Below are 26,976 nucleotides of genomic sequence, written 5' to 3' on the forward strand. Positions count from 1 at the left end.
GGCTCTACCTGGGCTAGCCACATCTCTTTTAATAAACAAGAAGTTTAAAAATGAAGCGTGCAGCCGTCACACCTCTTGAAAGTTTTTCTGGCATTTCTTATAAAACCTGTTCCCTCAGCTCCACTAGGGAGGGCAGCGTTCAGGAAAAGACACTTAATTCCAGCTGCCTTTTTTCTCCCCATGGGCACATTCCTAAATGTGTCCCTCAGGGACACCCTGGAGACGAAAGCCCTCGATTTCTCTCTAACAGATTATCTACACGCCTCTCTCTGCAGGAAAGGAATTTCTCATCTCATTAGTGCCTAAAAGCGGCTCCTTTGCCAAAGGCACCAGTGAGCCCCCAAGCTGCAGGTGACCTGCTTCTCCCAGGTGACCTGCTTCTCTGGTGCTGAGCAAGCCAGACCCCAAGTTCACACCGAGGCCACCCTTCATCTCTAATCCACTCGGCTAAATGTAAGATGGCTTAAAACTCAACTTTCAAAAACCTAAGATCATGGCATCTGGTTCCATCACTTCATGGCAAAACAGAAGGGGAAAAAGTGGAAACAGTGACAGATTTTATTTTCTTGGGCTCCAGAATCACTGCAGATGGTGACTGCAGCCATGAAATTAAAAGACGCTTGCTCCTTGGAAGAAAAGTTATGAGAAACCCAGACAGCATATTACAAAGCAGAGATATCACTTTGCTGACAAAGGTCCAAATAGCTAAAGCTATGGATTTTCCAGTAGTCATGCATGGATGGATGTGAGAGTTGGACCATAAAGAAGGACGAGGGCCGAAGAATTGATGCTTTCAAACTGTGGTGTTGGAGAAGCCTCTTGAGAGTCCCTTTGGACTGCAAGGAGATCAAACCTGTCAATCCTAAAGGAAATCAACCCTGAATATTCATTGAAAGGATTGATGCTGAAGGTGAAGCTCCAATACTTTGGCCACATGATGTAAAGAGCTGACTCACTGGAAAAGACCCTGATGCTGGGAAAGATTGAAGGTGGGAGGAGAAGGGGGAGACAGAGGATGAGATGGTTGGATGGCATCACCGACTCAATGGACATGCAACTGAGCAAACTCCGAGAGTTGATGGTGGACGGGGAGGCCTGGGGTGCTGCAGTCCATGGGGTTGCAAAGAGTTGGGCACGACTGAGCAACTGAACGACAACAACAAATTTTTGAAATTAGAACACTAATATTAAACTTCTTGTTTATTACAAGAGACGTGGCTACCCTGGGGAGAACCACCACGGCCAACAAAAGGCCTGGTCTGAAAAGGCCTCTTGTGATTCTCTTGTGATCCTCTTGTGAGTACCGTGTCCTGTGTGAGGGACAGGCCGTTTCTTCAAAGGTGCCGCCTCCCACAGCACCAGGCTGTGGGGTTTCCTCTTACACGAAAGGAACTCTTCATTTTTACTGAAGTTTGTTGTTAGAATAGGATTTTGAAATGCTCTCGGTATATGCGTTTTCTTTTTTCCTCCTTGGGACTCACCTTAACCAGAAGAGTCAGATGCTCTGCTTCCCCACCAAGAAGCAGAGTCTTCCCTGGTGGCTCAGACGGTAAAGATTCTGCCTGCAATGCGGGAGACCCAGGTTCGATCCCTGGGTCGGGAAGATCCCTTGGAGAAGGGAATGGCAACCTACTCCAGTATTCTCGCCTGGAGAATCCCATGCACAGGGGAGCCCGGTGGGGCCCCAGTCTGTGGGGTAGAATCTCCACATCCCACTGCCCTATGTCTCCAAGGAGTGTAACCACTTACTTGCCCGTTCAGAGATGTCAGAACACCTGGGCTGAGTCACACAGCAAATGAAGAGATGGAAGTGGGCCCTGGACAAGGGGAAAGAGGGCCAACTGGCCTGGTCTCCTGCTGGGCCAGCTGTGGCACGAGGTCCGACCTAGGACACCTTCAGGGAAGCACAACCCGCTCACCAAGTCTTTCCACACAGATGCTGGTTTTCTTCAAAGGCTGATCAAGGTTCTGGTTGTTAACCCTGTTGGAATTCAAAGGCCCTGAGGCTTAGAGATCCAAGTAGGCTCTGAACCAAAGGCCACCCAGGGCCTGGTTGTGAGATGAAATAAGGCCTTAAATGCCTCATCTGAACCCTCTAGAGCTAAACCACGGCCAGCATCCTTCCCAATGTACAGGGTGAGAAGCAGCTTTCTCAGACATAGAGCAATTAAAAACCAGAGCAGCGAAATGGAGACCAAAGATTATTGTCCAGGGGGTCGGAAGGATGATGTCAGCAAATACAGGTTGGAGCTGATGACAGTTTAATAAGCACGTGTATTGTTTTTAATGTCATCATAACATTTTTAAGTTAATAACTACAATTAAAATGACAGAGATACTATTTATAAAAAACCTTCCTCTGATGGTGGTTGTAGATATACAACAGAGGTCTTTGTAACCAAAGGGAAGTTAAGCCAAACAAGGCTCTTTTGTACATTCACCTTCCCCTGATGCGAAAAACCTTTACATGGTTGGAACGGCTGACTTACTTGCCTCCAAAGCTGTGTTTTTCATTGACGGGTTTACTTCCCCTCGTGTTGTGTATCATTTATTTTTTCTTTTCTTGGTCCTCTGTTCCTTGTGGCAGTGACTCCACCGGCCGTGTTGGCGCAGCCGGTGAGGTCACATCAGTTACGCTATTACAGAACAAAGACTTGGCCTGTGCTAAAACTGCAAACACTTCAGGACACATGTGTACACGCCCTGGTTTCGATGGGGTTTCCTACTCATTTGCTCCAATGGAAGACTCGACACACAGGCATCATGGCCTATGTTGTCTTTGCCAAGACATGTTGACCTTACTCTTGTATCACGGTGACTGCTGGGGAAAGCAAGCCGTCACCGTTTCCTGGTTCACGTTCAACAGCAAGTTCTCCTTCTTTTATTTGTTTGTTCTTATCACTTGCTCTCACTCTCCCCCACCCACATCCAATCCACCACCAGTAAGGCCAACTGAACCTCGGAAATATTTCTGAAAGCCACCCACCTCTGTCCATGCCCACGCCTGTCACCCTACTCCTGCCAGAGCCTCCCAGCCCACCTGTCAGGTTCCAGGCTAAACCTGCTCCAAATCTGCTCTACATCAGACAGCCAGACTTTCATAAACTGGATCACGTCACCCCTCTGCTTTCAACGCTCAGCAGTTTCCATTGCTCTTAAAGGAGGCCCGGCCTTCCTCTTCAGCCTCAACCTAGGCAACCTCTCCAGCTTCCCAGGTCTTCCTGCCTCAGGGCCTTGCACAGGCTGCTCCCCTTCCTCTACTTTTCACTGGAAAAATTCCTCCAGGTCTCTGCCTCAGAGAGGCCATCTGCAATCTTTGCTCTTTTCTCTTACGATACCCTGTTCTCTTCCTCTACCACACTCATCGCAGCACTAGATTACTCATCTTTGTGTTCATCTGTGTTCAGTCGCTAAGTTGTGTCTGACTCTTTGAGACCCTGTGGACTGCAGCACACCGGACTTCTCTGTCGTTCACTATCTCCCAGAGTTTGCTCCAATTCATGTCCATTGAGTCGGTGATGCCATCCAACTATCTCATCCTCTGTCACTCCCTTATATTCTTGCCCTCAATCTTTCCCAGCATCAGGGTCTTTTCCACTGAGTCAGCTTGTCGCATCAGGTGGCCAAAGTATTAAAGCTTCAGCTTCAGCATCAGTCCTTCCAATGAATATTCATGGTGTGTTTACTGTCTATCTCCCCAGAAGGCTCTGGGCTTCCTGAAAGTAGGGATCACTGTTTATGCTATCTACCCAGTGCCTCAAAAATAGTAGGTATTAAAAAATAATTACTAAAAGTATGGATGAACTTTAAAAACAAGGGGGAGAAAGGCAGTGAGAACTTCCCGCATTGCTAACTGAATGCCTTGTAAATGAAATCACCATCAAATCATATCACAAAAAGCACACCTTTCACATCACAGGAACCGTGACTTTGATGCACCCTCCCCTTTTGAGTCACTCCATTCCCCCGCTGTGAACAGGCTGGAGTTACTTCTTCCAGAGCCCATAGATCACCCGTCCTGGACACTGAGCTATCAGTTTCCTATACTGGGTGGGAGGAGCCTCTGCCAGTTTGGAGGTGGGAGGGTTTCCAGTAAAGCCCCAATGTCATCTTTAAGACGAATCTCAAAAAAACAGAAATACTTAACCAGTAACAGCATTGCTCAAATTTTCCAGTCCGTTACAAAAAGCCGAAAAGTGCTTAGGAAACCCAGAGGTATTCTATAAGTGCAAACACTGACGGCTCAGAGTTGTGAAGCTGAGATCTCTGTGCTCATCTGCGACTTCTCTGCCTCCCACTCTCCCAGAAAAACGATGGTCTCATCCTTCTTCTTAATCACCTGAATTTCCTTTGGTAACATATTACACCATCTTACTACACTTACAGTTCTTCAAAATGTCTAATCTTTACAGTATCCAAATCCGTTCATATGCAACCAAATTCTCTTTTGAATCTTTGAGAAAGATGAGAAAATGACCCTCCATCTTTCACTCTCTCTCCATATCTGAAAGGCTATTGTGGTATCAAATTTCATCCTATCTGGTTACACAATGGCCTTCCAGTCATCAGCCTCAATATTTATTTTAATCTGTCTTTAAGCGATTACTGCCCCCATTTTCATTGCTGTTGGTATTCTTAAAAGATGCTTGGTTTTGAGTTTGGTGCTTTTGGTCCAATCTAGGACCCTTAGCTACTCAAGACCAGACAGCAGAGGAGACCACATGTTGATCCCCTTACTCTGCCTCTCAGAGTCATGTCTGTTTCATGATCACGGGACTTAACTGATTTCCATTTAACCAAAGCTCAGCTGAGACCACAGAGAAGTATGGATGAGTCTGCCCTCTGTATCCACAGGTCCTCAGATTCAACCAAAATATAAATATCTCAAAAATATTCAAGAAAAAAAAAAAAAAACTCCAGAAAACTCTAAAAAGCAAAACTTGGATTCATGCACTGGCAACTATTTATATAGCATTTCCATGGTATTTACAACTACTTACAAGAAGCCTGGCATGCTGCAGTCCATGGGTTTGTAAAGAGTTAGACACAACTGAGCCACTGAACAACATGGCATATATATCATATTAGGTATTATAAGTAATCTAGAGATGATTTAAAGTATACAGGAGGATGTACAAAGGTTATACACAAATATGAAGCCATTTTATATAAGGGGCTTCAACATCCACAGATTGTGGCATTGGGGCGGGGGAGCTGGAACCAATCACCCTTGGATATGAGGGACAATTGCATTAATATCAGTGCAAAATCAGTTTATTTTGATTTATTCTTACCTAAAGGGGCCATGCACTCTTCCCTATTAAGTGGATCGTATCTATATGTCCATCTCTGTCTAGTGTTTTAAAGATATGTATTATCACACTGCAGCCATGAAATTAAAAAACACTTACTCCTTGGAAGAAAAGCTATAACCAACCTAGACAGCATATTAAAAAGCAGAGACATTACTTTGCCAACAAAGATCCATCTAGTCAAAACTATGGTTTTTCCAGTAGTCATGTATGGATGTGAAAGTTGGACCATAAAGAAAGCTGAGCACCAAAGAATTGATGTTTTTAAACTGTGGTGTTGGAGCAGACTCCTGAGAGTCTCTTGGAAGGCAAGGAGATCCAACCAGTCCATCCTAAAGGAAATCAGTCCTGAATATACATTGGAAAGACTGATGCTGAAGCTGAAACTCCAATACTTTGGCCATCTGATGCAAAAAAATGACTCAGTGGAAAAGACCCTGCGGCTGGGAAAGATTGAAGGCGGTAGGAGAAGGGGATGACAGAGGATGAGATGGTTGGATGGCATCACCAACTCTGTGGACATGAGTTTGAGTGAGCTCCGGGAGTTGGTGACGGTCAGGGAAGCCTGATGTGCTGCAGTCCATGGGGTCACAAAGAGTCAGACAAAGCTGAGCGACTGAACTGAACTGAACTGATCATCACCTTAATCTGAGGTCGGCAAAATCTGAGTCATTACAAAAGCATATTCTCTTGATTCCAAATATGTGATATGTGGGGTCTTATTAAGAGAACAAATGAAAATATCAGCACAGTTAGCTCTTAACACCTTGAGTTTTAACTTCTGAATGGCAACTGTTTTCTGTAAAGATTAACATACATGCAGACACGCGCACACACACACACATAAAACTACAGGCCAAGATGTGAGCTTTTCTTTTGATTTTGATTTTAATGTCTAAGGTAAAGTCAAGCCATTAATAACCATTCAAATGATCCTCCTAACCCAACCAGTTTCTTTCTGTTAAACTTCCACCTAACAGTGTATATTTCATGCTACAAATCGCAGCTATCTTGAGCACCCGAGTGACGTAGCAGGACATCAGACAGGCCTGGTTTAACTGAGTTCCCCCAGCATTTTGGAAAGTCCCAGGAAGTGACAGATGGAAAGCTTGCGATTTTGCCTACTGCTGGAGGAGCGAAGAAGGCTTCCTTTGTAGTTATTAAAAAATCAGCTAAGCACGGTTTTCCTACAAGCTGATATTGTGACTAAGTGGTCACAAGCTCATATAACAGGGACAGGAGTACTCACCAAGGTTTAGAATTACATCAGAGAGGATGAGAAAAATAGGGAACTTGAGGAGGTTTTCGTTCCTCCTAAAGCAGTAACAGGACCCTTTGAATCTACACATGGGGTTCCATTAATCCAGGAATCCAGAAACATCTTATAAATATCAGCTAAGTCTGGCCACAAGCTCCATCTGTACATGGGGAAACTTGGGTATTTAGAGACAGAGCATCCTGAAGCCCAACAATGAGTCAGGGCCAGAGTGGGCACCAGACCCAGAGATCTGGAATCCCTATCTCTAGCAGGGAGATCCAATCTACTTTTCAAGGGAATAAGAAGAAACAGATGGTAGAGACAGACATGATATCCACACATTTGGGATGGGACAAGGCAAAGGACAGTAAATCCAAGGCCCCAAGTGTCATTTAATCAAGCAGAAAGTTAGGACTGCTTCGGCCCCTGGTCAGCAAAGATGCTGCTGCTCACCTTACAGCTTGTAAGCCGATGCCACAAAGATACCCCATCCATCCTCACCTCTAGGCTCTCCCTTTTTATCTGATTCGAGCTCAGAAATGCCTGTTGATCTTTGGCTGGATAAAGGAAGCAGTGATAACATTTGCAAGAACCTACAGAAAAGAGTCTGGTAACATCAAATCTTCTGGCTCTTCCTGCTTCCTCCCCAAGGGAAAGTTAAAATACCATGTATATCTAAAACATACAGCGTGAATCAGAGTACTTCATAAACCACAGAAGTTAGGTGATAACATGACTAGCATATTTAAGGTCCAGCAAAGTAACCAATTAAGCTAAGCGAGGCTGTGTGTGTGTGTGTGTGTGTGTGTGTGTGCTCAGTCATGTCCAACTTTTGTGGGACCCCATGGACTGTAGTCCACCAGGCTCCTTTGTCCATGGGATTTCTGGGCAAAAATACTGGAGTGGGTTACCATTTCCTTCTCTAGGGGATCTTCCCCACCCAGGGATAGAACCTGCATCTCCTGCCTTGGCAGGTGAATTCTTTACTGCTGAACCAGAGAGGAAGCTCTAAGGGAGGCTAGCTCTGGGTATACCAGATGAGCATAATGAAATGTTCCATTCCAAACACTGAGAGAACACAAACCAGTAACAGTTCAGAATGCACAGGGGTTTGCTTTGCTTTCCCTGAAGGAGTGTGATACCCTAACACAAACATCGTAAGGAGGGAAGGGAGCTACAGGTGGGCAGCCATCCTGCCCCCCCAACCCCGCCCCCCCCAACTCAGTAGGACCAGAGAGAACTTTGCAAACTCCAGAGCGAAATAAGGCCTACTTTTCAGTTCAACCTGGCCAACCGCAGGCCCTGGTTCCAGCCATCACTGGGAAATCCTTACTAATTTGGGACCGAGGGCAAACATGGTTAGTGTATTTCAGTCTGAAAGTTAAGACCAAACTGTTCTAGCATTCCTAGAGGAGAGGAAGGAGGGAGGGGCAAATTCTCCCAATCGACCCTTAAGGCGTTGGTGAGATGGGGGTAGGGGAGAGCCCTCGCTGGGCAGCCCCCGTTCCCCTTTCCCCACCCCTCACCCACACCCACCCAGCACAGTAACGCCCCCAGCTTGGCCCCTGAGCGAGGCTCTAGGGCTTTGGTGTCAGTGGATCTAACTGCTCCAGTTGGTTTTCCCAGCGCCCCGGCCCAGCCATTCACAGCTCGATGTCCAGTACAATGAAATACCCAGGAGGCTTCACACGTAAGCTGATGCCTACATCAAATATACACAGCTACTCAGCTAATAAGAGGAATTCGTCAGCCCACACATGGTTTCAATTCATCAAAAATTCATGAAGTGATTACTAAATGCCAGACGCTGAGCTCCGTCCAGCAGATTCAAAAAAAAAAAATCCCCAAGTACCGGAACCCACCTACTGGGAGAGCCGGGGCAGGACAGCCCAAGAAGGAGAAGCTAGGCGAGAATCCTAGAACCGGCCGAGCGGGTGGGAGGATTGGGGGGAGGGATTCGGGGTGGGGGGGGGATTGGGGGGGTCCCCCTCTGCAAAGGCGTGGCCCCGGCTGTCCCCTTGGGGAGACACATTCTGCAAGGGTCTCGGCGCTCCGGCCAGGCTTCGTGCTCGCTCCGCCCGTCTCCCCACGCTCGCCACCCGCCCGCACACTCACTGGGTCCTCCGGCGGCCCTGGTCCTGGTGCAGCCCCCGCAGGTCCACCTCGGCGCGGCCCAGGAACTTGTCGAGGCCGAGCAGCGCGCGGTGCAGCACGGTGAGCTGCAGGGTGGCGGCGGCGGCGGGCGCGGCCTCAGCCGACAGCAGCGGCGGCAGCTCGAAGGTGGCCTCTTCGCGCCACACGGGCGCGCCCAGGCTGCGCTCCGACACCGAGGTGGCGTACTTCTCCTTGCCCACCTGGATCACCGCGTACGCGTCGCTCGTGCCCCCGGGACCCTTGGCCCTCAACCCCCGCGCCTGCAGTACCGTCACCTGCACGTGCGTCGGGGACCACACGGCCCCGGGGCCCCGGCCCGCCGAGGCTGCCAGGGACATGGTGACGGTTCTGCGACCCAACCGAAAAGCAAGGAGGTGATCGCCGCGACCGGCGGCCTCTACCGCCCGCCCCAGTCGCCGCGGCCTCTTTAAGGCTTCCGGTCACGCCCCCTCGGTGCCCCGCCTCAGCCAGGCCCCGCCCACCGCCCCACCTGCAGGACCTGGCCGACTCCGCCCCTTAGGGCCCGGGTTGGGCCGCGCGGGCGGGGGCGGGGCCTTGGAGACTTCTACCCTAAGGGGTGGTCGGTTGTGTTCAGTTCACTCTCAGTCGTGTCCGAGTCTGCGACCCCATGGACTGCAGCAGCCCGGGCTTCCCTGTCCGTCACCAATTCCCGGAGCTTGCTCAACTCATGTCCGTGCAGTCGGTGATGCCCAGAGTTGATGCTAAGAGGTGGAAAGGTGTCCCCAACGGCCAAAGTTCGCCCAGCCCAACCGGATCTGGCCGGAGCAGCGATTAGGCGAGGCAGACCTCATTTCCAGTCTGGTCTTGCCCTCTGGCAGGTGTTTGGCTTTGTACAGTTTCCTTAGTTACCTTTGGGTCTCAGTTTCTTTATCTGTAAAATGAGAGAGCAACCACCTCAGAGATTGCCGTTAAAAAAAAAAAAAAAGTCATGTTACCTGGCACAGGGCGAGTTCTCAATAAATGGTAGATATGAGGATGAGTGGTTAAGTATCCGCGTGCAGTGCAGGAGACGCAGGTTCGATCCCTGGGTGGAGAAGATCCCCTGGAGCAGGAAATGGCAACCCACTCAGTATTCCTGCCTGGGAAATCCTATGGACAGAGGAGGCTGGAGTCCAAGGGGTCGCAAAAGTGTCGGACACGACTTAGCGACTAAAGAACGAAAACAATGCGAGGGACTGCGAAGGCGATCCCAGATTCGTTGCTCTTCCTACTTTGGCCGCTGGGGCCATTACTCTGGGGGAAGTCGGTCCGGGGAGGGTGCCAGGTGGGTGGCAATTGATGAAGATGTTCTGAAGGCCTGAAAAGGGGAAGCAGGGGGCACCTGTGGTGGCTTGGGAACGTTCTACTTTGCCCCACCCTCACCAAATAAGGTGAGGCCGAGAGGCTAAGTCAGGGAAGGGGACTAAAGGAGGAACTGGAAATGGGATTGCCACACGGACCTCCTCGGGAGCAGAGGCCCTCCCTCCACCCCCACCCGCGCAGTTCCCCATTTCTCCTCGCTGGACCCCTGCAGTCTCTCCTCGCTCTTTAACCCTGGGCTCTCGATCAGGCACTTCCTGGTTCGCAGTTTCCTTTAGATTGGCGATTCCCTTCATTTCCAATATCCTGGGGACTCAAGTATCTATTGAGCATCAGATTGCAGAGGTCGCAGAAGGTTTTTAGATTTTAGAGTTAAGGAAAGGCCCAGAAGTGATTTGTTCAAGGCCCTACAGCAGAACCAGGACTAGAGCCCGGGGTGTCTGACTCCCATCCAGTGTGTCTGCTGTATCCCTTACTTCTCCCAGATCCTCAGAACCCGCATCTTGGACTGCTGTCTGTAGGCTCCTTTCCTCTTGAGCCAATTCTGCAACATTACCTCCCCATCAACTGCGTTAACCTCAGACTTAACAGATATTCAAGGCATTCCTATGTGGGCCCCACCCTGATTCCCTCTCCTCTATCTCCTGAATAAACTGTAGCCCAGATAAACGTCCCACTTCAGCCATTTACTCACTAGGCTGGCCCGCGGCTGCCCGGCACACCTCTCTCTCTGGCCAACCCACATCTTATCCACTGCAAAGCTTCACTCAGGTTTCTCCAAGCTTTTCTTCCAACAGTCCTCTTCAGGGCAGAACCAGGTGGTGACTTGTCTCCTCCAGCAGAAACCTGGACACACAGTAGGTATTCAGGAAGTGCTACAGAGTTGAAGAGTTGGCAAGTTATGCCAGTCAACCATGTTGTGCTTGCTTTTTACCATGTAAGAAATTAGAAGATGGGGACTTCCCTGGTGGTCCAGAGGCTAAGGCTCTTGCTGCAAATGCTGGTGGCCTGGGTTTGATCCCTGGTCAGGGAACTAAATCCTGCATACCACAACTAAAAATCAAAGATCCTGCTTGCTGCAACTAAGACCTGGTGCAGCCAAATAAATAAAATTTTTTTAAAAAGACGGAAATTAGAAGACAGACATTTTGCCTCAGGTTTCCTCCTGAGAGGTGCTACAGTGTGGGAAAGGCCTATTTAGTACATTGTAAATGTTTAACGGTGATCGGAAGGGGAAAGGAAAGGAGGTACCAGCCATCTAAGAGGCAGGAAAACCTAGCAGAACTCTGTTGTTTTAGTGCCATTTCCCCTGTGTGACAATCTGTTAACCTCATTCAACCTCGTGGCTCCATTCATTACTTTAAAGATTTATTGAGAACTTACTTGGCACCCAGCGTGTGCTGGGTGCTACTGACTTAGAGCACACAGTCCTTTTAATGAGTCCTGGTCCCTCAGCTGCTGCTGCTGCTAAGTCGCTTCAGTCGTGTCCGACTCTGTGCGACCCCATAGATGGCAGCCCACCAGGCTCCCTCGTCCCTGGGATTCTCCAGGCAAGAACACTGGAGTGGGTTGCCATTTCCTTCTCCAATGCATGAAAGTGAAAAGGGAAAATGAAGTCGCTCAGTTGTGTCCAACCCTCAGCGACCCCATGGACTGCAGCCTTCCAGGCTCCTCCACCCATGGGATTTTCCAGGCAGGAGTACTGGAGTGGGGTGCCATTGGTCCCACGGCACACCCTGATAAATGCTGTAAAGGGAGTCCTGTATCCATCAAATGCTTAGGGTATTTTTAGAAGATCGTGATTTCCCTAAGCTAGTGCATTTTTTTAAAATCGTAGTTTTTTACAATGTTGTGTTAATTTCTATTGTACTGGGAAGTAATTCAGTTATACACATATTCTTTTAAAAATATTCTTTGTTATGGTTTATCGTAGAGTATTGAACATAGTTCCTCATGCTACACAGCAGGACCTTGTTTATCCATTCTAGATATAATAGCTAACATGTATATAGTCAATTGATTTTTATGAAGGAAGTGACATTGAGCTGGGCCCTAAAGGAGATGGCAGATTTGACAGGCAGAGAAGGGAGCATGGAGGAAGGGCTTTTCAGGAGAGAACAGATAGTCAAAGCAAAAGTGTGGGGGCCAGGGTACCCCGCTGGGGCTGGACTGTGGGATACTTTAGGAGCACCCTGTGGGTGGGTGAGGGAGATAAGACAGCCCTGATAGATCAGCCCAGATTGTGCAGACTGTGGACACCAGGCTAAGGAGTGTGCACAGAGTGCTGGACCAGGTGAGCAGGCCTCCAGGGGACTTTGAGCAGTGGCGTGATCAGCCCTTAAGGCAGTTATGAGCAGAAGCAGCCCAGCAGCCAATAGCAGAGCAGGTCACAGCCAGATACCTGCCTTCAGGACTTCCTGCCTCTGGCTGTATTCCACCCCACCTCTGATCCATCCATGGAGACGATTCTAAGTTGTGGGCGCTTGCTCTGTCACACAGATGTGTCTGACTCTGCCACCCCATGGACCGCAGCCCGCGAGGATTCTCTGTCTATGGGATTTTCCATGGCAAGACTACTGGAGTGCGTTGCCATTTCCTCCTTCGGGAGATCTTTCCAACTCAGGGATCAAACCCCTGTCTCCTGCATTGACAGATGGGTTCTTTACCACTGAGCTACCTGGGAAGCCAGTTGTACTGATTAAATAACTCATACCATGCTCCCCTCTGGTTGCCCTGCCTATCCCCTGCTCCCCTACATTGCACCTGGACAAAGAGATTTGACATCAAAACTGACCCTGGTAGTCAAGGTTTTCATCTCCGGCCTCCCCTCCTCCCCCACCCTCATGAGGTTACAGCCGCCCCCACAGGAGACAGAATCAGGAATGAAACCCAGCAGGACAGCCCCACAGGCTGAGTAGGACTCTGAAGCATCGCTTCCGTTCAGGGAAAAGAGTCGAGGACAGAGAGAGAGGGGTGGGGGAGGGGAGGAGAAACCTGATGACCTCATGTGTTTGGGTTTCTGTCAGACACAAATAGTCTCTGTGGTTAAACAGAAGCGGGAGGCTGGGGGAGAAGAGGGCAGCCTGGCCACCCCCTAAAACTCCCCTCAAGATCCTTGTCTCTAGACGCCGGACACGGGCAGGGGTTAACTCAGAGGAGGGGGCCTCATGGGAGGCCAGAGTTGGAAATCCGTCAGAGGAGAGATGCCAAGAGGTCCAGCCCAGGGTATGCTTCGGAGCTGGCTTCCTGCCCTCCACATGCCTCGGGGTGACTTACTCCCCTCCTCCAGGCTGAGCACATTGTCGATCAAGGCCATCCAGAGTCCAAGAGGCTGTCTTCCTCCAGCTTAATAGACCCAGAGTCCAGGTGTGGAGGCGAGGGCCCCAGCGACAAAAGCAAGGCCGGCATCAGGCCTGTGCCCCCCCAGTCCCCGAGCCCACTGACCCCTGGCCGGCTCACTGGATTCCCCGAGTGTTTGTAAACACCTCCCACGCCCGCCCCGGGTGTGGAGGAGGGTTGGCTGCTCTTCCCTCTCACCCCGCCTGCCCGGTGCTCTGACGGGGAGAGGAAGGCGGTTCAACAGACAAGGTGCCTGGCAGGTTGGACTGGGCGGGTCAGCCGCTTGTGTTCCCAGAGCAGCAGAGCAGAGAGGCCCGGGGCCTCTCCCTGGGCAGCGCCAGGCTTTGCAGTGGGTCTCCAGCACAGATCTGTCCTTCCGCTCGGCTGGAAGGCTCTCTCTTTGTAAGACATTGTGCAGGTCCGGGCCAGGTGGGAGGCAGGGCCTGGGAACCACAATCGTCACCACCCTATTAACTTCGGCCTCCCCCTCACCCCCAACTCCTGTCCCCTCGGCATCCCCCAGCAGCAGGAGCACGACCTCAGAAGTCGTCCTGGGGACCCTGGATGTGCCAAGGTGCTTGCCCCGCACGGAGGATGAGGCAGGGGCTGGCAGGGCTGTGGGTCTTTCTCCTCCGCCTCAGTCTCTGGGGTGTGGCAACAGCCATCCACACACATGACTCATGCCCTGGGCGCCGCCCAAACAGCCCTCTGGCTTCTCCTGCCCACTCGGTGGACAGAGTTTCCTTCAGAGAAGCAAGCGCCCTTCCTGGAGTCAGTGAGCACCACACTCAGGCTCTTTTCCCTGTGCCCAGGGGGCTGGGAGGAGGTTGAAACCATGGCCAAAGTACCACTTCCCTCCAATCTCCACGACAGTGGTACTTGGTTTAACAAAGCTTGCCTCACTGATAAAGCAAACGTATAGCGTTTCCAGTTCGTCAGGTCCCTTCAGAAAAGGCCCCCAGACCCCACCGCTGAAAGGCTACAAGGAATGTGCAGCCCTCCCCTTCCCCCTTTCTGCACAAAGCTTTCTTTCCCTCCTGCCTTTTCTGCCCACATGAAGGCATGCAGGATCTTGGTGCCCAACGAGGGATTGAACCCCTGCCCCATGCAGTGAAGTGTGGAGTCTTAACTACTGGATCACCAGGGAATTCTCTCTAGCTTATTTCAGGGCTTCCCTCTGAGTACAGCACCAGGTTCCAATGAGTTTCTCTCCTTAAAAGCCTCCTGCTTCCTGGCCTCAATCATACATACCTCTTACAGAGCTCTATGCCTCTTTGGGAAATCCTATTCCTTACCCATCCTAAGATGTGTAACACCACTCCTAAGTCTGAATCATGCACTCTGGAGTAGCATTCCCACCCCAACTATCCACACTCCAGGTTTGGAGGATGCCTTTAGCCAGGAAGCGTAGTGACACTAAACTCTTAGAGAATAGTTGGGGAAACAAATTACAAAATAGTCTGTTCCATGGCACAATCAGATCCTCCAATTCAAGTTTTCTTCGAAACCTTTTGGACTAGAAATACATATACATGTCCCTTAAACAGACATTCCTGAGAGAGGGTACCACCTAAACCCATAATGAGAATGAAAATATTGTCATAATCATTCATAATTCTAATATACATATGTATTAAAATCTAATATATTCAGGAAGGGCTTCCCTGATAACTCAGTCGGTAAAGAATTTGCCTGCAATGCAGGAGACCCCGGTTCGATTCCTGGGTTGGAAAGATTCCCCTGGAGAAAGGAAAGGCTACCCACTCCAGTATTCTGGCCTGGAGAATTCCATGGCCAGTCCATGGGGTCGCAAAGAGTCAGACACAACTGAGTGACTTTCAACAACAATATTCAGGAAATGAAAGAAAGATGCTTATATAACATAAGAACAGATTTTTTTTTTTGCTTGCTTGTTTTCTATTTTTTTAACTTTTTATTTTGTATTGGGGTATAGCCAGTTAACAATGTTGTGATAATTTCAGGGGAACAGTGAAGAGACTCAGCCATACATATACCCGAATGCATTCTTCCCCTCCCATCCAGGCAAGAACAGATTTATTTTATTTTAGCCACACCTCATGGCATGTGGGATCTTAATTCCTCACCCAGGGATTGAACCTGGGCCCCCTGCATTGAAAGCAAACTCTTAACCACTGGACCGCCAGGTAAGTCCCAGGAACATATTTTTTAAAATAAACTTTATTATAACATTACAGCTGAGCTATAATCAAGGAAAGAAGAAGGAAATGTACTGTAAATGTTATACGGAGAAACATACAAAACAGGTGTCCAGCCTGGTGAATTTCACCACCCAGATCAGGACGCAGAACAGGGTCAGCCCCTGCGGAATGTCCTCTTGGCTCACCCCCAGTCGCTTGGTGTCCTCCTTCCAAATGTAAGCATTACCCAGACTTCTGTCCCACAGATCACTCTTGTTATTTTTTGAACATGACGTAAATGAGTCATACATTAGGTATTTATTTGGGGCCTGGCTTCTTTCAGTCAGCATTATGTTTAGGAAATTCACCAACGGTGTTCATATAGCTGTCATGGGTTCATCTTTATTGTTTTGTAGTATTCCACAGTGTGACTATACCACAGTTTTTCATTCTACTGTTGAACTTCTGGCTTCCAGAACTGACAGCCAGAGAATAAATTACTAGAGCTTTAAGCCACCAAATGTGCAGCCACTGGAAACTAACACAGGCTTTGTTGCTGTTGTTGTTTAGTCATGTCCAGCACCATGCAACCCCATGGGCTATAGCCCACCAGGCTCTTCTGTCCCTGGGATTCTCCAGGCAACAGTACTGGAGCGAGCTGTCATTTCCTTCTCCAGGGGATCTTCCTGACCCAGGCATCCAACCTGCAGCTCCTGCATTGTCAGGTAGATTCTTTACCACTGAGTCACCTCCTCTAGTAGGAATAAATTCGCTGGACATTCTCATATGTCTTTTGGTACATATGAGTAAACATACACACACAGAAGAATGCAATTGCTGGGTCACAGGGTGGATGTATGTTTAGCGCTAAGAGAGATTGCCAAATCATTTTCCAAAGTAGTGATACCAATTTGTACTCCCAGCCACAATGTCTGAGAGACCCAGTTTCTCTGCCTGTTTGTCAACCTTCGTACTGTCAGTCTCTCCTACTTTGTCATTCTGGTGGGTGTGTAGTGGTTTTGATTTGTACTTTCCTGATGACTAAGGGGGTTGTGAGCTTGGTTATTGACCATTTGGATATGGTCTTTTGTGATATGCCTGTTCTTTATATATATATATGTAAATTTTTAAATTTTATTTCTTTTTGGCTGCGCTGGGTCTTGGTTGCTGCTTGGACTTTTCTCTAGTTGCAGCAAGGGGGGCTACTCTCTCGTTGTGATGTGCTGGCTTCTCATTGCAGTGGCTTCTCTTGTTGCAGAGCAGGGGCTCTGGAATGTGGGCTCAGTAGTTGTGGCTCCCAGGCTCTAGAGCAGAGGCTCAATCGTTGTGGCACATAAGCTTAGTTACCCTGTGGCATGTGGAATCTTCCCAGATCAGGGATTGAACCCACGACCCCTGCATTGGCAGACGGATTCTTTACCACTGAGCCACCAAGGAACCCCTGCCTGTTTATTTCTTTCACCCATTTTTCTTTTCAGTTGTCTGTCTTATTGATTTGCAGAATATATATAATATATATGCATACATTATACCTTTGTTAAAAAACATCTAATGCAAATATTCCCTCCCGCTCAATGGTTTCCCTTTTCACTCTCTTCATGGTGTTTTTGGTGAAAAGAGATTCTTACATTTAATGAAATCTGAGTTATCAATCTTTTATAGTTGGTGCTTTTGTATCCTATTTAAGAAATCTTTGCTGCCTCAGAGTCAGAAATATCAGCTCCTTTATAGTCCTCTAGAAGCTTTATTGTTTTACTTTCACTTTAAGTTAGCAGTCCATCTGAGATTAACTTTATTGTAAACATAATTTTTCAAAATAAAAAATGACTCATACAGATATAAAAATGAACAAATGTTAAAGGTTTACTTAATGAATTAAGAAGGAAAAGTGGCAAGGTTTTTCAACCTGTTCCGAGGTGAATCAAGAATAGACACGTGTACACATCAGGAATACTTTAATAAATGTGCAAAACTGAAGCAAAACCAGTTTTTTTAAGATTGAGGGTGTGTCCCTCCACCAGATAGAATTCATTTTCATGAGTTTTGTATTTCTATCAGTAATCTACAAGTTGCAGAGTTTCTGTTTGTTTGAAGAGGGATTTTACTTGGCCGAGCAACACGGCGTGCAGGATCTTAGTTCGCCAGCCAAGGATCAAGCCAGTTCCCCTGCAGAGGAATTGTCCAGTCTTAACCACTGGACCACCAAAGAACTCCCTCAGAGTTCTAAAACAGCCACCATAAAATCAAAATCAGATAACCCAGAGATGTTACAGAAAATGCAGTTTTCCCTGAAGCACAAAATTTTCCCTACCAGATCATATCAGATAGAGGTCAATCTTCCGTTGGTCTATTAGTCTATTGGTGGGGTGAGGTATTTGTATACATTTATTTATTTTACTGAATGAAAGATTATTTGAATTCTGTAGTGCTTTATAATTTTTTAAAGTTTCACACACATGATTTCATATAGTCCCATGATAACCCTTTTTTTAACCCTCTATATTGCAGTCAGTCGCTAAAGACTCTGACTGCAATACAGGAGACCCGGGTTCGATCCCTGGGTGGGAAGATTCCCTGGAGAAGGAAACGGCAACCCACTCTGGTATTCTTGCCTGGAGAATCCAATGGACAGAGGAGCCTGGCAGGCTTCCGTCTGTGGGATCTCAAGAGTCGGACACGACTGAGCAGCTAAGCGCACAAAGCACAAAAGCACTGCCTTTATACTGCCCCTTGTGCTTCCCTCTCCCGCCTAGTGGCTACTAGGTTACTCTCTTTGAGTCTGCTTCTTTTTTGTTTTATTGACTAATTTGTTGAAATTTCTAGATTCCATACATAAATAATATCTTATGGTGTTTGTCTCTCTCTGTCTGACCTATTTCACTTAGCATAATGCCATTTGCAGCAACGTGGATGGACTTGAAGGGCATTATTAGTCTACTCTTGAACCAATGCCACACTGTCTTAATTATCATAGCTGTTTAAATACATCTAGATGTATAGATACCTAGATATCTAGGTATCTAGTCACATAAAGTCTCCAGCTTTGTCCTTCCTTTGTTTAGATTTCTTGGTTATTCTTGGCCCTTTGCATTTTCATATATATTTTGGAATCCATGTTTCAATTCTTTGAAAAAAAATTTTATTGAAATTGCATTGTGTTGATAGATTCATTTTGGGGAAATTTGACATGTTTACACTATCGAACCTTCCAAATAATGAACAGGCTGAACTACACCTAAACTATCCTATAGAGCATTTATGAAGTGAGGAGAAGGCTTCTCTGGTGGCTTGGTGGTAAAGAATCCACCTGCCAATGCAGGAAACACAGGTTCAATCCCTGGTCCAGGATGATCCCACATGCCACGGAACAACATGCCACGAAGCAACTAAGCCCATACAACTAAGAGTAGCCCCGACTTTGTGCAACCAGAATAAAGCCCACATGCAGCACAGACAAAAATAAATAAATAAATAAACATAAAGGAAGGAGGACCTCACAGTCTACCATCATGAGATATTTTAAGTAAGCATCATTAAACATTCATATTGTACCAGGAATGATCTTTATAAATGTTAACCCCAAAACAGAGTAAGAGTAAATTCTTCTCAGAATTTATGTCTAATAGAAAAAAAAAAAGAGGGAAACATATTTGATAATACTTTCCAAAATTTCATAAAGAAAGGGAGAAATGGTTACAGCATCGATGGTCCTTGATTAGATCTTTGGTCTCATGTCAAAAATTTACAAGTTGAAAAAACTTTTGGCAGGAAATAATTTACATGCAAACATTAAAATGAAACCACAATAAGTTCTATGAGATATCTCTTGCCAGCATTTTTCAAGATGTTTTGACTAGCACTTCTCCATAAAATACAGTCTCCTCAGGACCTACAGGACTTAATACTGTAAAATTCTCTGAGAGTAACATCCAGAGGATGAATAGAAATTAAGTGGATGAAGAATGGTCCAAGCAGAGAAAGCAATACGTGCAAAGGCCCTGTGGCAGGAGAGAGCAGTGATGGGAGGCATTGTAAAAAGGGGCTAATTGATTGGATCTAAAGAACAAGAGCAATCATTGCGTGCAAGGAGGTTGGAAAAGTGCTCAGAGGCCGTGGCAAGAACACTTGCCTTAGGATCAGATTTGTGTTTTGAAAAGATCACTGGCTAGAGTGGAAGACAGAGCTCAAGGGAGGTGAGTTAGGAGGCTACTGCAACAGGTCCAGTGAGAAGTTATGGGAGGTGGATTGAGTAGCAATGGTGGAGAGGGAGGGAAGTGAATGCAGTCTAGAGACTGCAGGCAGTAATTAAAACCCACTCTGTTCCGTGCACTGTTGTAGGTCTTGAAAATACAGCAGAAAATAAGACAGGCCCAGGTCCCTGCCCTCCAAGAGATTATAATCTGTCTCCAGGGTGCTGGCTTGCATAACTGTGTGGGCGTTGGTGCCATTACTGAGCTAGGGAACACGGGAAGAGGGACCAGTTTCCAATTTGGACATGTGAATTTTGGGTACCCTTGAGACATCCAAGAGGATGGTAAACAGACTGGTGGAAAGGAGAGGTCTGGACTGGAAATGCATTTCCTTCATCAGATGTAAATAGAATAAAACCAAGGGTTCCTTATGAGGCTACTGTGTAAAAACTGACTTTAAAGTTTTTATAAGTCTGGCTTTTTCACAGAAAGGGTGAAAGTTGGCTTCATCTTTACCCTGAAGCCACATTTTCATGACAGCACCATATAATTGATTTTCCCTCCCCTAAGCCCTTTATACCAGAGAAAGTAATGGCACCCCACTCCAGTACTCTTGCCTGGAAAATCCCACGCACAGAGGAGCCTGGTAGGCTGCAGTCCATGGGGTCTCGAAGAGCCGGACGCGACTAAGCGACTTCACTTTCACTTTTCACTTTCATGCATTGGAGAAGGAAATGGCAACCCACTCCAGTGTTCTTGCCTAAAGAATCCCAGGGACGGGGTCGCACAGAGTTGGACACGACTGAAGCGACTTAGCAGCAGCAGTAGCAGCAAGCCCTTTATACTGGGCTTCCCTAGTGGCTCAGATGATGAAGAATCTACCTGCAATGTGGGAGACCTGGGTTCGATCTCTGGGTTGGGAAGACCCCCTGGAGAAGGGAAAGGCTACCCACTCCAGTATTCTGGCCTGGAGAATCCCCATGGACAGAGGAGCCTGGCAGGTTACAGTTCATGAGGTCGCAGAGTCAGACACGACTGAGCAACTAAGCACAGCACAGGCCCTTTATAACTCTTCGAACCCTTTGCTATCTGTAAACATTGTCATAGGCTTTCTCCAGGGGCTCAGCAGTAAAGAATCTGCCTGCAATGCAGAAGCTGCAGGAGACTTGGGTTCAATCCCTGGGTCTGGAAGATCCCCTGAAGGAGGAAATGGCTGGAGGAGGAAATGGCAGTCCCCTCCAGTAATTTTCCCTGGAAAATTCCATGGACAGAAGAGCCTGGTGGACTACAGTTCATGAGGTCACAAAGAGTGAGACACCACTGAGCAACTGAGTGCCCACACATGCACACAAACACTGTCATGAACTCTCTATATCTCCTTGAAATTCTACCCGAAATACATAACAATTGATACAATTAATACAATGTGATTTTTTTACTGTTAATATGACAGATTATCTTCAATGAATTTTAAATATTGATCAAGCCCTACATCACTGGAATAAACTCCATTTGTTTGTAGTATATACATATATATCTAATACATATAAAAGCTGAAAGTGACTCAAGAATTCATCTCAGATGATACCATCTCTAGAGATACCACTTATCTCTACACATATAACGATACACCCACTACATACTTATACACATTGTCAGCAGTAACAATGTTCATCAAAATCTGCTCTATGTTAGAATTATTTAAGCATGTCTATCCTTCATGAACTTATAAAAGATAGGACCAAGGATTCTCTGATGGTCCAGTGGTTAGGATGCTGCTCTCTCACTGCCAGGGGCCAGGGTTTGATCCCTGGTTGGGAAACAAAGATCCCATAAGCCTTCGGGCATGGCCAAAGAAAAGATAAATAAAGGGTAGGACCGCATCTAAATTTCATTGTTTTCCCTAATTCTGCATTTAGTTTTCTTCTCCTTCAGACACATTCATTCATTCCATCTACTAGTGGTCCGGATTTGCTTCTGTGCATATCTTAAGACACCTGAGATGAGCAGTTAAAATTGTGTACATAACACAGAGTCATTCTTTGAATACTTTAATTCCTAATCCTATTATCTTGCATGTGTGTGTATATATGTATGTATTAAGTGTTTGTGTATATATATCATCTACTTCTGTAAAGAAAATTCCAGGCACAGTTACACGTCTATTTAGATGTTGAAGAAACCAATATGGGCAGTGAGGTGAGAAAAGGAGTGGTCTGTGAATCAACAGCCATCAATCTTAATGTAGACGCTTTAGCTCTGGAAACTTCAGCAGGTCCTCTAGTTGTTTCCAGCCTCAATATTCTGCAAGGATGGTATCCAAAGATCTCTATGATCTTGAGTGTGTGCGTGCTCAGTTGCTCAGTCATGTCTGACTCCTATGACGCTATAGACTGCAGCCTGCCAGGCTCCTCTGTCCATGGGATTCTCCAGGCAAGAATACTGGAGTGGGTTGCCATACCCACCTCCAGGGGATCTTCCCAGACCCAGGGATCAAACCTCGTCTCTTATGTCTCCTGCATTGGTAGGCAGGTTCTTTACCACTAGAGCCACCTGGGAAGCCCCTCTATTATCTTAGTCTCAGAAATTCTTTGAAATCTACTTGTATGGTAAAGATGACTTTTCAACATTGAGATGTCTCTGACCACAGGTCTTTGCTTGAAATACCTCATTGAAGGCAGGGAGTTATTTCTAAGTATTTGATATGGCTACATTCATCTTTAAAGACTAGAAAAGCAAAATAGAAAGTACTGAGGGTGTAAATATTGATAATAAATCTTCTGACAGATTAAGCTGATTAGAAAAGTGTCTCAACTCTTCTGTATTAGAAATGGAAAACTTACAAGTTTAAAAAAATATCCACTTATGAAAATTGTACCTTATTTGTTACCAGTTAAGCTTTTTTTCTGAGTGGGAAACAAGCCGTAGCTTTGTGGCTAATTTCTTATTTTGTGTTTGTTGTTTGGTTATTTTCTTTTCTAATGAGAAGTTAAGTTGGTTACCTTTGTATAGAGGAAGAATACTCAGTTTTGCAGGCAATAATTAGCTTGTAAACCTCAGAAATAATCATTTTTTTGTATTAATAACCAAAAAAAAAAACTTCCAGTTTATAGATCTAGTTCCCTACAAAGTTTAGAAAATCTCTAGATATAAAACATTGTTTCAATAATGCTGAGATTGCATGTTGAAGGAATGGATGACTTAAAATTTAGGAGTAAGAAGTAAAGCAAAGTAGTGTTAGGAATGATCCTAGTCTTTCAATATTGTAAGAATGTTGATTGATTCTGTTTTGTACTAGTAGTAATAGATTGTAACCTCTACCACTTGAACCACATGGAAAAGAAGGTGCTTGAATGAGTGAATAAAAATCTGGTGTGAAGAATTAAAAAAAAGATTGGAGGAGAAAATTGTGAGTTAAAACTGAAAGCCAGGGCTGGTGCTGGAGGCTGTGAAGCATCATCTGATTTGAAAGTGATTCTAAAAAAAAAAAAAAAAGAAAGTGATTCTAGGAAAGGAAGGACCACCTGTGGGGGAAGGGGATGGGTGGTCTTACAGTTTGAGAACAGCTCGGGTTTGTTCAGCTCAGTTGCTCAGTTGTGTCTGACTTTTTGCGACCCCATGGACTGCAACATGCCAGGCCTCCCTGTCCATCACCAAGTCCTGGAGTTTACTCAAAGTCATGTCCATTGAGTCGGTGATGCCATTCAACCATCTCATCCTCTGTCATCCCCTTCTCCCCCTGCCTTCAATCTTTCCCAGCATCGGGGTCTTTTCCAATGGGTCAGTTCTTCACAACAGTTGGCCAAGGTATTGGAGTTTCAGCTTCTACATCAGGCCTTCCAATGACTATTCAGAAATGATTTCCTTTAGGATGGACTGGTTGGATCTCCTTGCAGTCCAAGGGACTCTCAAGACTCTTTTCCAACACCACAGTTCAAAAGCACCAATTCTTCAGTGCTCAGCTTTCTTTCCATGAACAGTATGAAAAGGCAAAAAGATAGGACACTGAAAGATGAACTCCCCAGGTTGGTAGGTGCCCAATACACTACTGGAGATCAGTGGAGAAATAACTCCAGAAAGAATTAAGAGATGGAGTCAAAGCAAAAACAACACCCAGTTGTGGATGTGACTGGTGATAGAAGCAAAGTCCAATGATGTAAAGAACAATATTGCATAGGAACCTGGAATGTTAGGTCCATGAATCAAGGCAAATTGGAAGTAGTCAAACAGAAGATGGCAAGAGTGAACATCGACATTCTAGGAATCAGCGAACTAAAATGGACTGGAATGGGTGAATTTAACTCAGATGACCATTATATCTACTACTGTGGGCAAGAATCCCTTAGAGGAAATGGAGTAGCCACCACAGTCAACAAAAGAGTCTGACAGAATGATCTCTGTTCGTTTCCAAGGCAAATAATTCAATATCACAGTAATCCAAGTCTATGCCCCAATCAGTAATGCTGAAGAAGCTGAAGTTGAACAGTTCTATGAAGACCTACAAGACCTTCTAGAAATAACACCCCCCAAAAGATGTCCTTTTCATTATAGGGGACTGGAATGCAAAAGCAGGAAGTCAAGAAACACCTGGAGTAACAGGCAAATTTGGCCTTGGAGTACAGAATGAAGCAGGGCAAAGGCTAATAAAGTTTTGCCAAGAGAACACACTGGTCATAGCAAACACCCTCTTCCAACAACACAAGAGAAGACTCTACACATGGACATCACCAGATGGTCAATACTGAAATCAGATTGATTATATTCAATCTGATATATATTTATTATATTCAATCTTCTCCAAAAATGGAGAAGCTCTATACAGTCAGCAAAAACAAGGCTGGGAGCTGACTGTGGCTCGGATCATGAACTCCTTATTGCCAAATTCAGATTTAAATTGAGGAAAGTAGAGAAAACCACTAGACCATTCAGGTATGACCTAAATCAAATCCCTTATGATTATACAGTGGAAGTGAGAAATAGATTTAAGGGACTAGATCTGATAGACAGAGTGCCTGATGAACTATGGATGGAGGTTCATGACATTGTACAAGAGACAGGGGATCAAGACCATCCCGCAGAAAAAGAAATGCAAAAAAGCAAAATGGCTGTCTGGGAGGCCTTACAAATAGCTGAGAAAAGAAGAGAAGTGAAAAGCAAAGGAGAAAAGGAAAGATATACCCATTTGAATGCAGAGTTCCAAAGAATAGCAAGAAGAGATAAGAAAGACTTCCTCGGTGATCAGTGCAAGGAAATAGAGGAAAATAATAGAATGGGAATGACTAGAGATCTCTTCAAGAAAATTAGAGATACCAAGGGAACATTTCATGCAAAGATGGATTCAATAAAGGACAGAAATGGTATGGACCTAACAGAAGCAGAAAATATTAAGAAGAGGTGGCAAGAATACACAAAAGAACTATACAAAAAACATCTTCATGACCCAGATAATCATGATGGTGTGATCACTCACCTAGAACCAGACATCCTGGAATGCAAATTCAAGTGGACCTTAGGAAGCATCACTATGAACAAAGCTAGTGGAGGTGATGGAATTCCTGTTGAGCTATTTCAAATCCTAAAAGATGATGCTGCAAAAGTGCTGCACTCAATATGCCAGGAAACTTGGAAAACTCAGCAGTGGCCACAGGACTGGAAAGGGCAGTTTTCATTCCAGTCCCAAAGAAAGGCAATGCCAAAGAATGCTCAAACTACCACAAAATTGCACTCATCTCACATGCTAGTAAAGTAATGCCCAAAATTCTCCAAGCCTGACTTCAACAGTACATGAACTGTGAAATTCCAGATGTTCAAGCTGGATTTAGAAAAGGCAGAGGAACCAGAGATCAAATTGCAAACATCTGTTGGATCATAGAAAAAGCAAGAGTGTTGCAGAAAAAAACATCTATTTCTGCTTTATTAACTATGCCAAAGCCTTTGACTGTGCGGATCACAACAAACTGGAAAATTTTTAAAGAGATGGGAATACCGGACCACCTGACCTGCCTCTTGAGAAATCTGTATGCAGGTCAGGAAGCAACAGTTAGAAATGGACATGGAACAGACTGGTTCCAAATAGGGAAAGGAGTACGTCAAGGCTATATATTTTCACCCTGCTTATTTAACTTATATGCAGAGTACATCATGTGAAATGCTGGGCTGGATGAAGCACAAGCTGGAATCAAGATTGCTGAGAGAAATATCACTAACCTCAGATACGCAGATGACACCACCCTTATGGCAAAAAGTGAAGAAGAACTAAACAGCCTCTTGATGAAAGTGAAAGAGGAGAGTGAAAAGGTTGGCTTAAAACTGACAATTCAGAAAACTAAGATTATGGCATCCGGTCCCATCACTTCATGGCAAATAGCTGAGGAAACAGTGGAAACAGTGACAGACTTCATTTTCTTGGGCTCCAAAATCACTGCAGATGGTGACTGAAGCCATGAAATTAAAAGGCACTTGCTCCTTGGAAGAAAAGTTATAACCAACCTAGACAGCATATTAAAAAGCAGAGACATTACTTTGCCAACAAAAGTCCATCTAGTCAAAGCTATGGTTTTTCCAGTAGTCATGTAAGGATGTGAAAGTTGGACTATAAAAAAAGCTGAGCACCGAAGAATTGATGCTTTTGAACTGTGGTGTTGGAAAAGACTTTTGAGAGTCCCTTGGACTGCAAGGAAAGCCAACCAGTCCATCCTAAAGGAAATCAGTCCTGAATATTCATTGGAAGAACTAATACTGAAGCTGAAACTCTAATACTTTGGCCACCTGATGTGAAGAACTGACTCATTGAAAAAGACCCTGACGCTGGGAAAGATTGAAGGCAGGAGGAGAAGGGGATGACAGAGGATGAGATAGTTGGATGGCATCGTCGACTCAGTGGACATAAGTTTGAGTAAACTCCAGGAGTTGGTGATGGACAGGGAGGCCTGGTGTGCTGCAGTCCATGGGGTCGCAAAGAGTCGGACACGACTGAGCAACTGAACTGAACTGAACTGAACGTGTCTCTGCTTTTTAATATGCTGTCCAAGTTGGTCATAGCTTTTCTTCCAAGGAGCAAGCGCCTTTTAATTTCATGGCTGCAGTCACCATCTGCAGTGATTTTGGAGCCCAAAAATATAAAGTTTCTCAGTTTGCATTGTTTCCCCATCTATTTGTCATGAAGTGATGGGACCAGATGCCATGATCTTTTTTTTTTTCTGAATGTTGAGTTTTAAGCCAACTTTTTCACTCTCCTCTTTCAC

General features: G+C 45.9%; 1 protein-coding gene across 1 annotated transcript in view; it reads right to left on the reverse strand.

Annotated features, from left to right (window-relative positions):
• The window catches only part of RAB11FIP1 (RAB11 family interacting protein 1), a 32,070-nt gene extending 23,008 nt beyond the window's left edge, over positions 1-9,062 (reverse strand). The window contains exon 1 of the mRNA XM_052661443.1: positions 8,686-9,062. Within this exon, the coding sequence (XP_052517403.1) occupies positions 8,686-9,062 (377 nt within the window). The remainder of the gene's footprint in view (positions 1-8,685) is intronic.
• Between the last annotated feature and the right edge of the window lie 17,914 nt (positions 9,063-26,976).

The sequence above is a fragment of the Budorcas taxicolor genome, chromosome 24 (assembly GCF_023091745.1).
Source record: "Budorcas taxicolor isolate Tak-1 chromosome 24, Takin1.1, whole genome shotgun sequence".
Lineage (NCBI taxonomy): Eukaryota > Metazoa > Chordata > Mammalia > Artiodactyla > Bovidae > Budorcas > Budorcas taxicolor.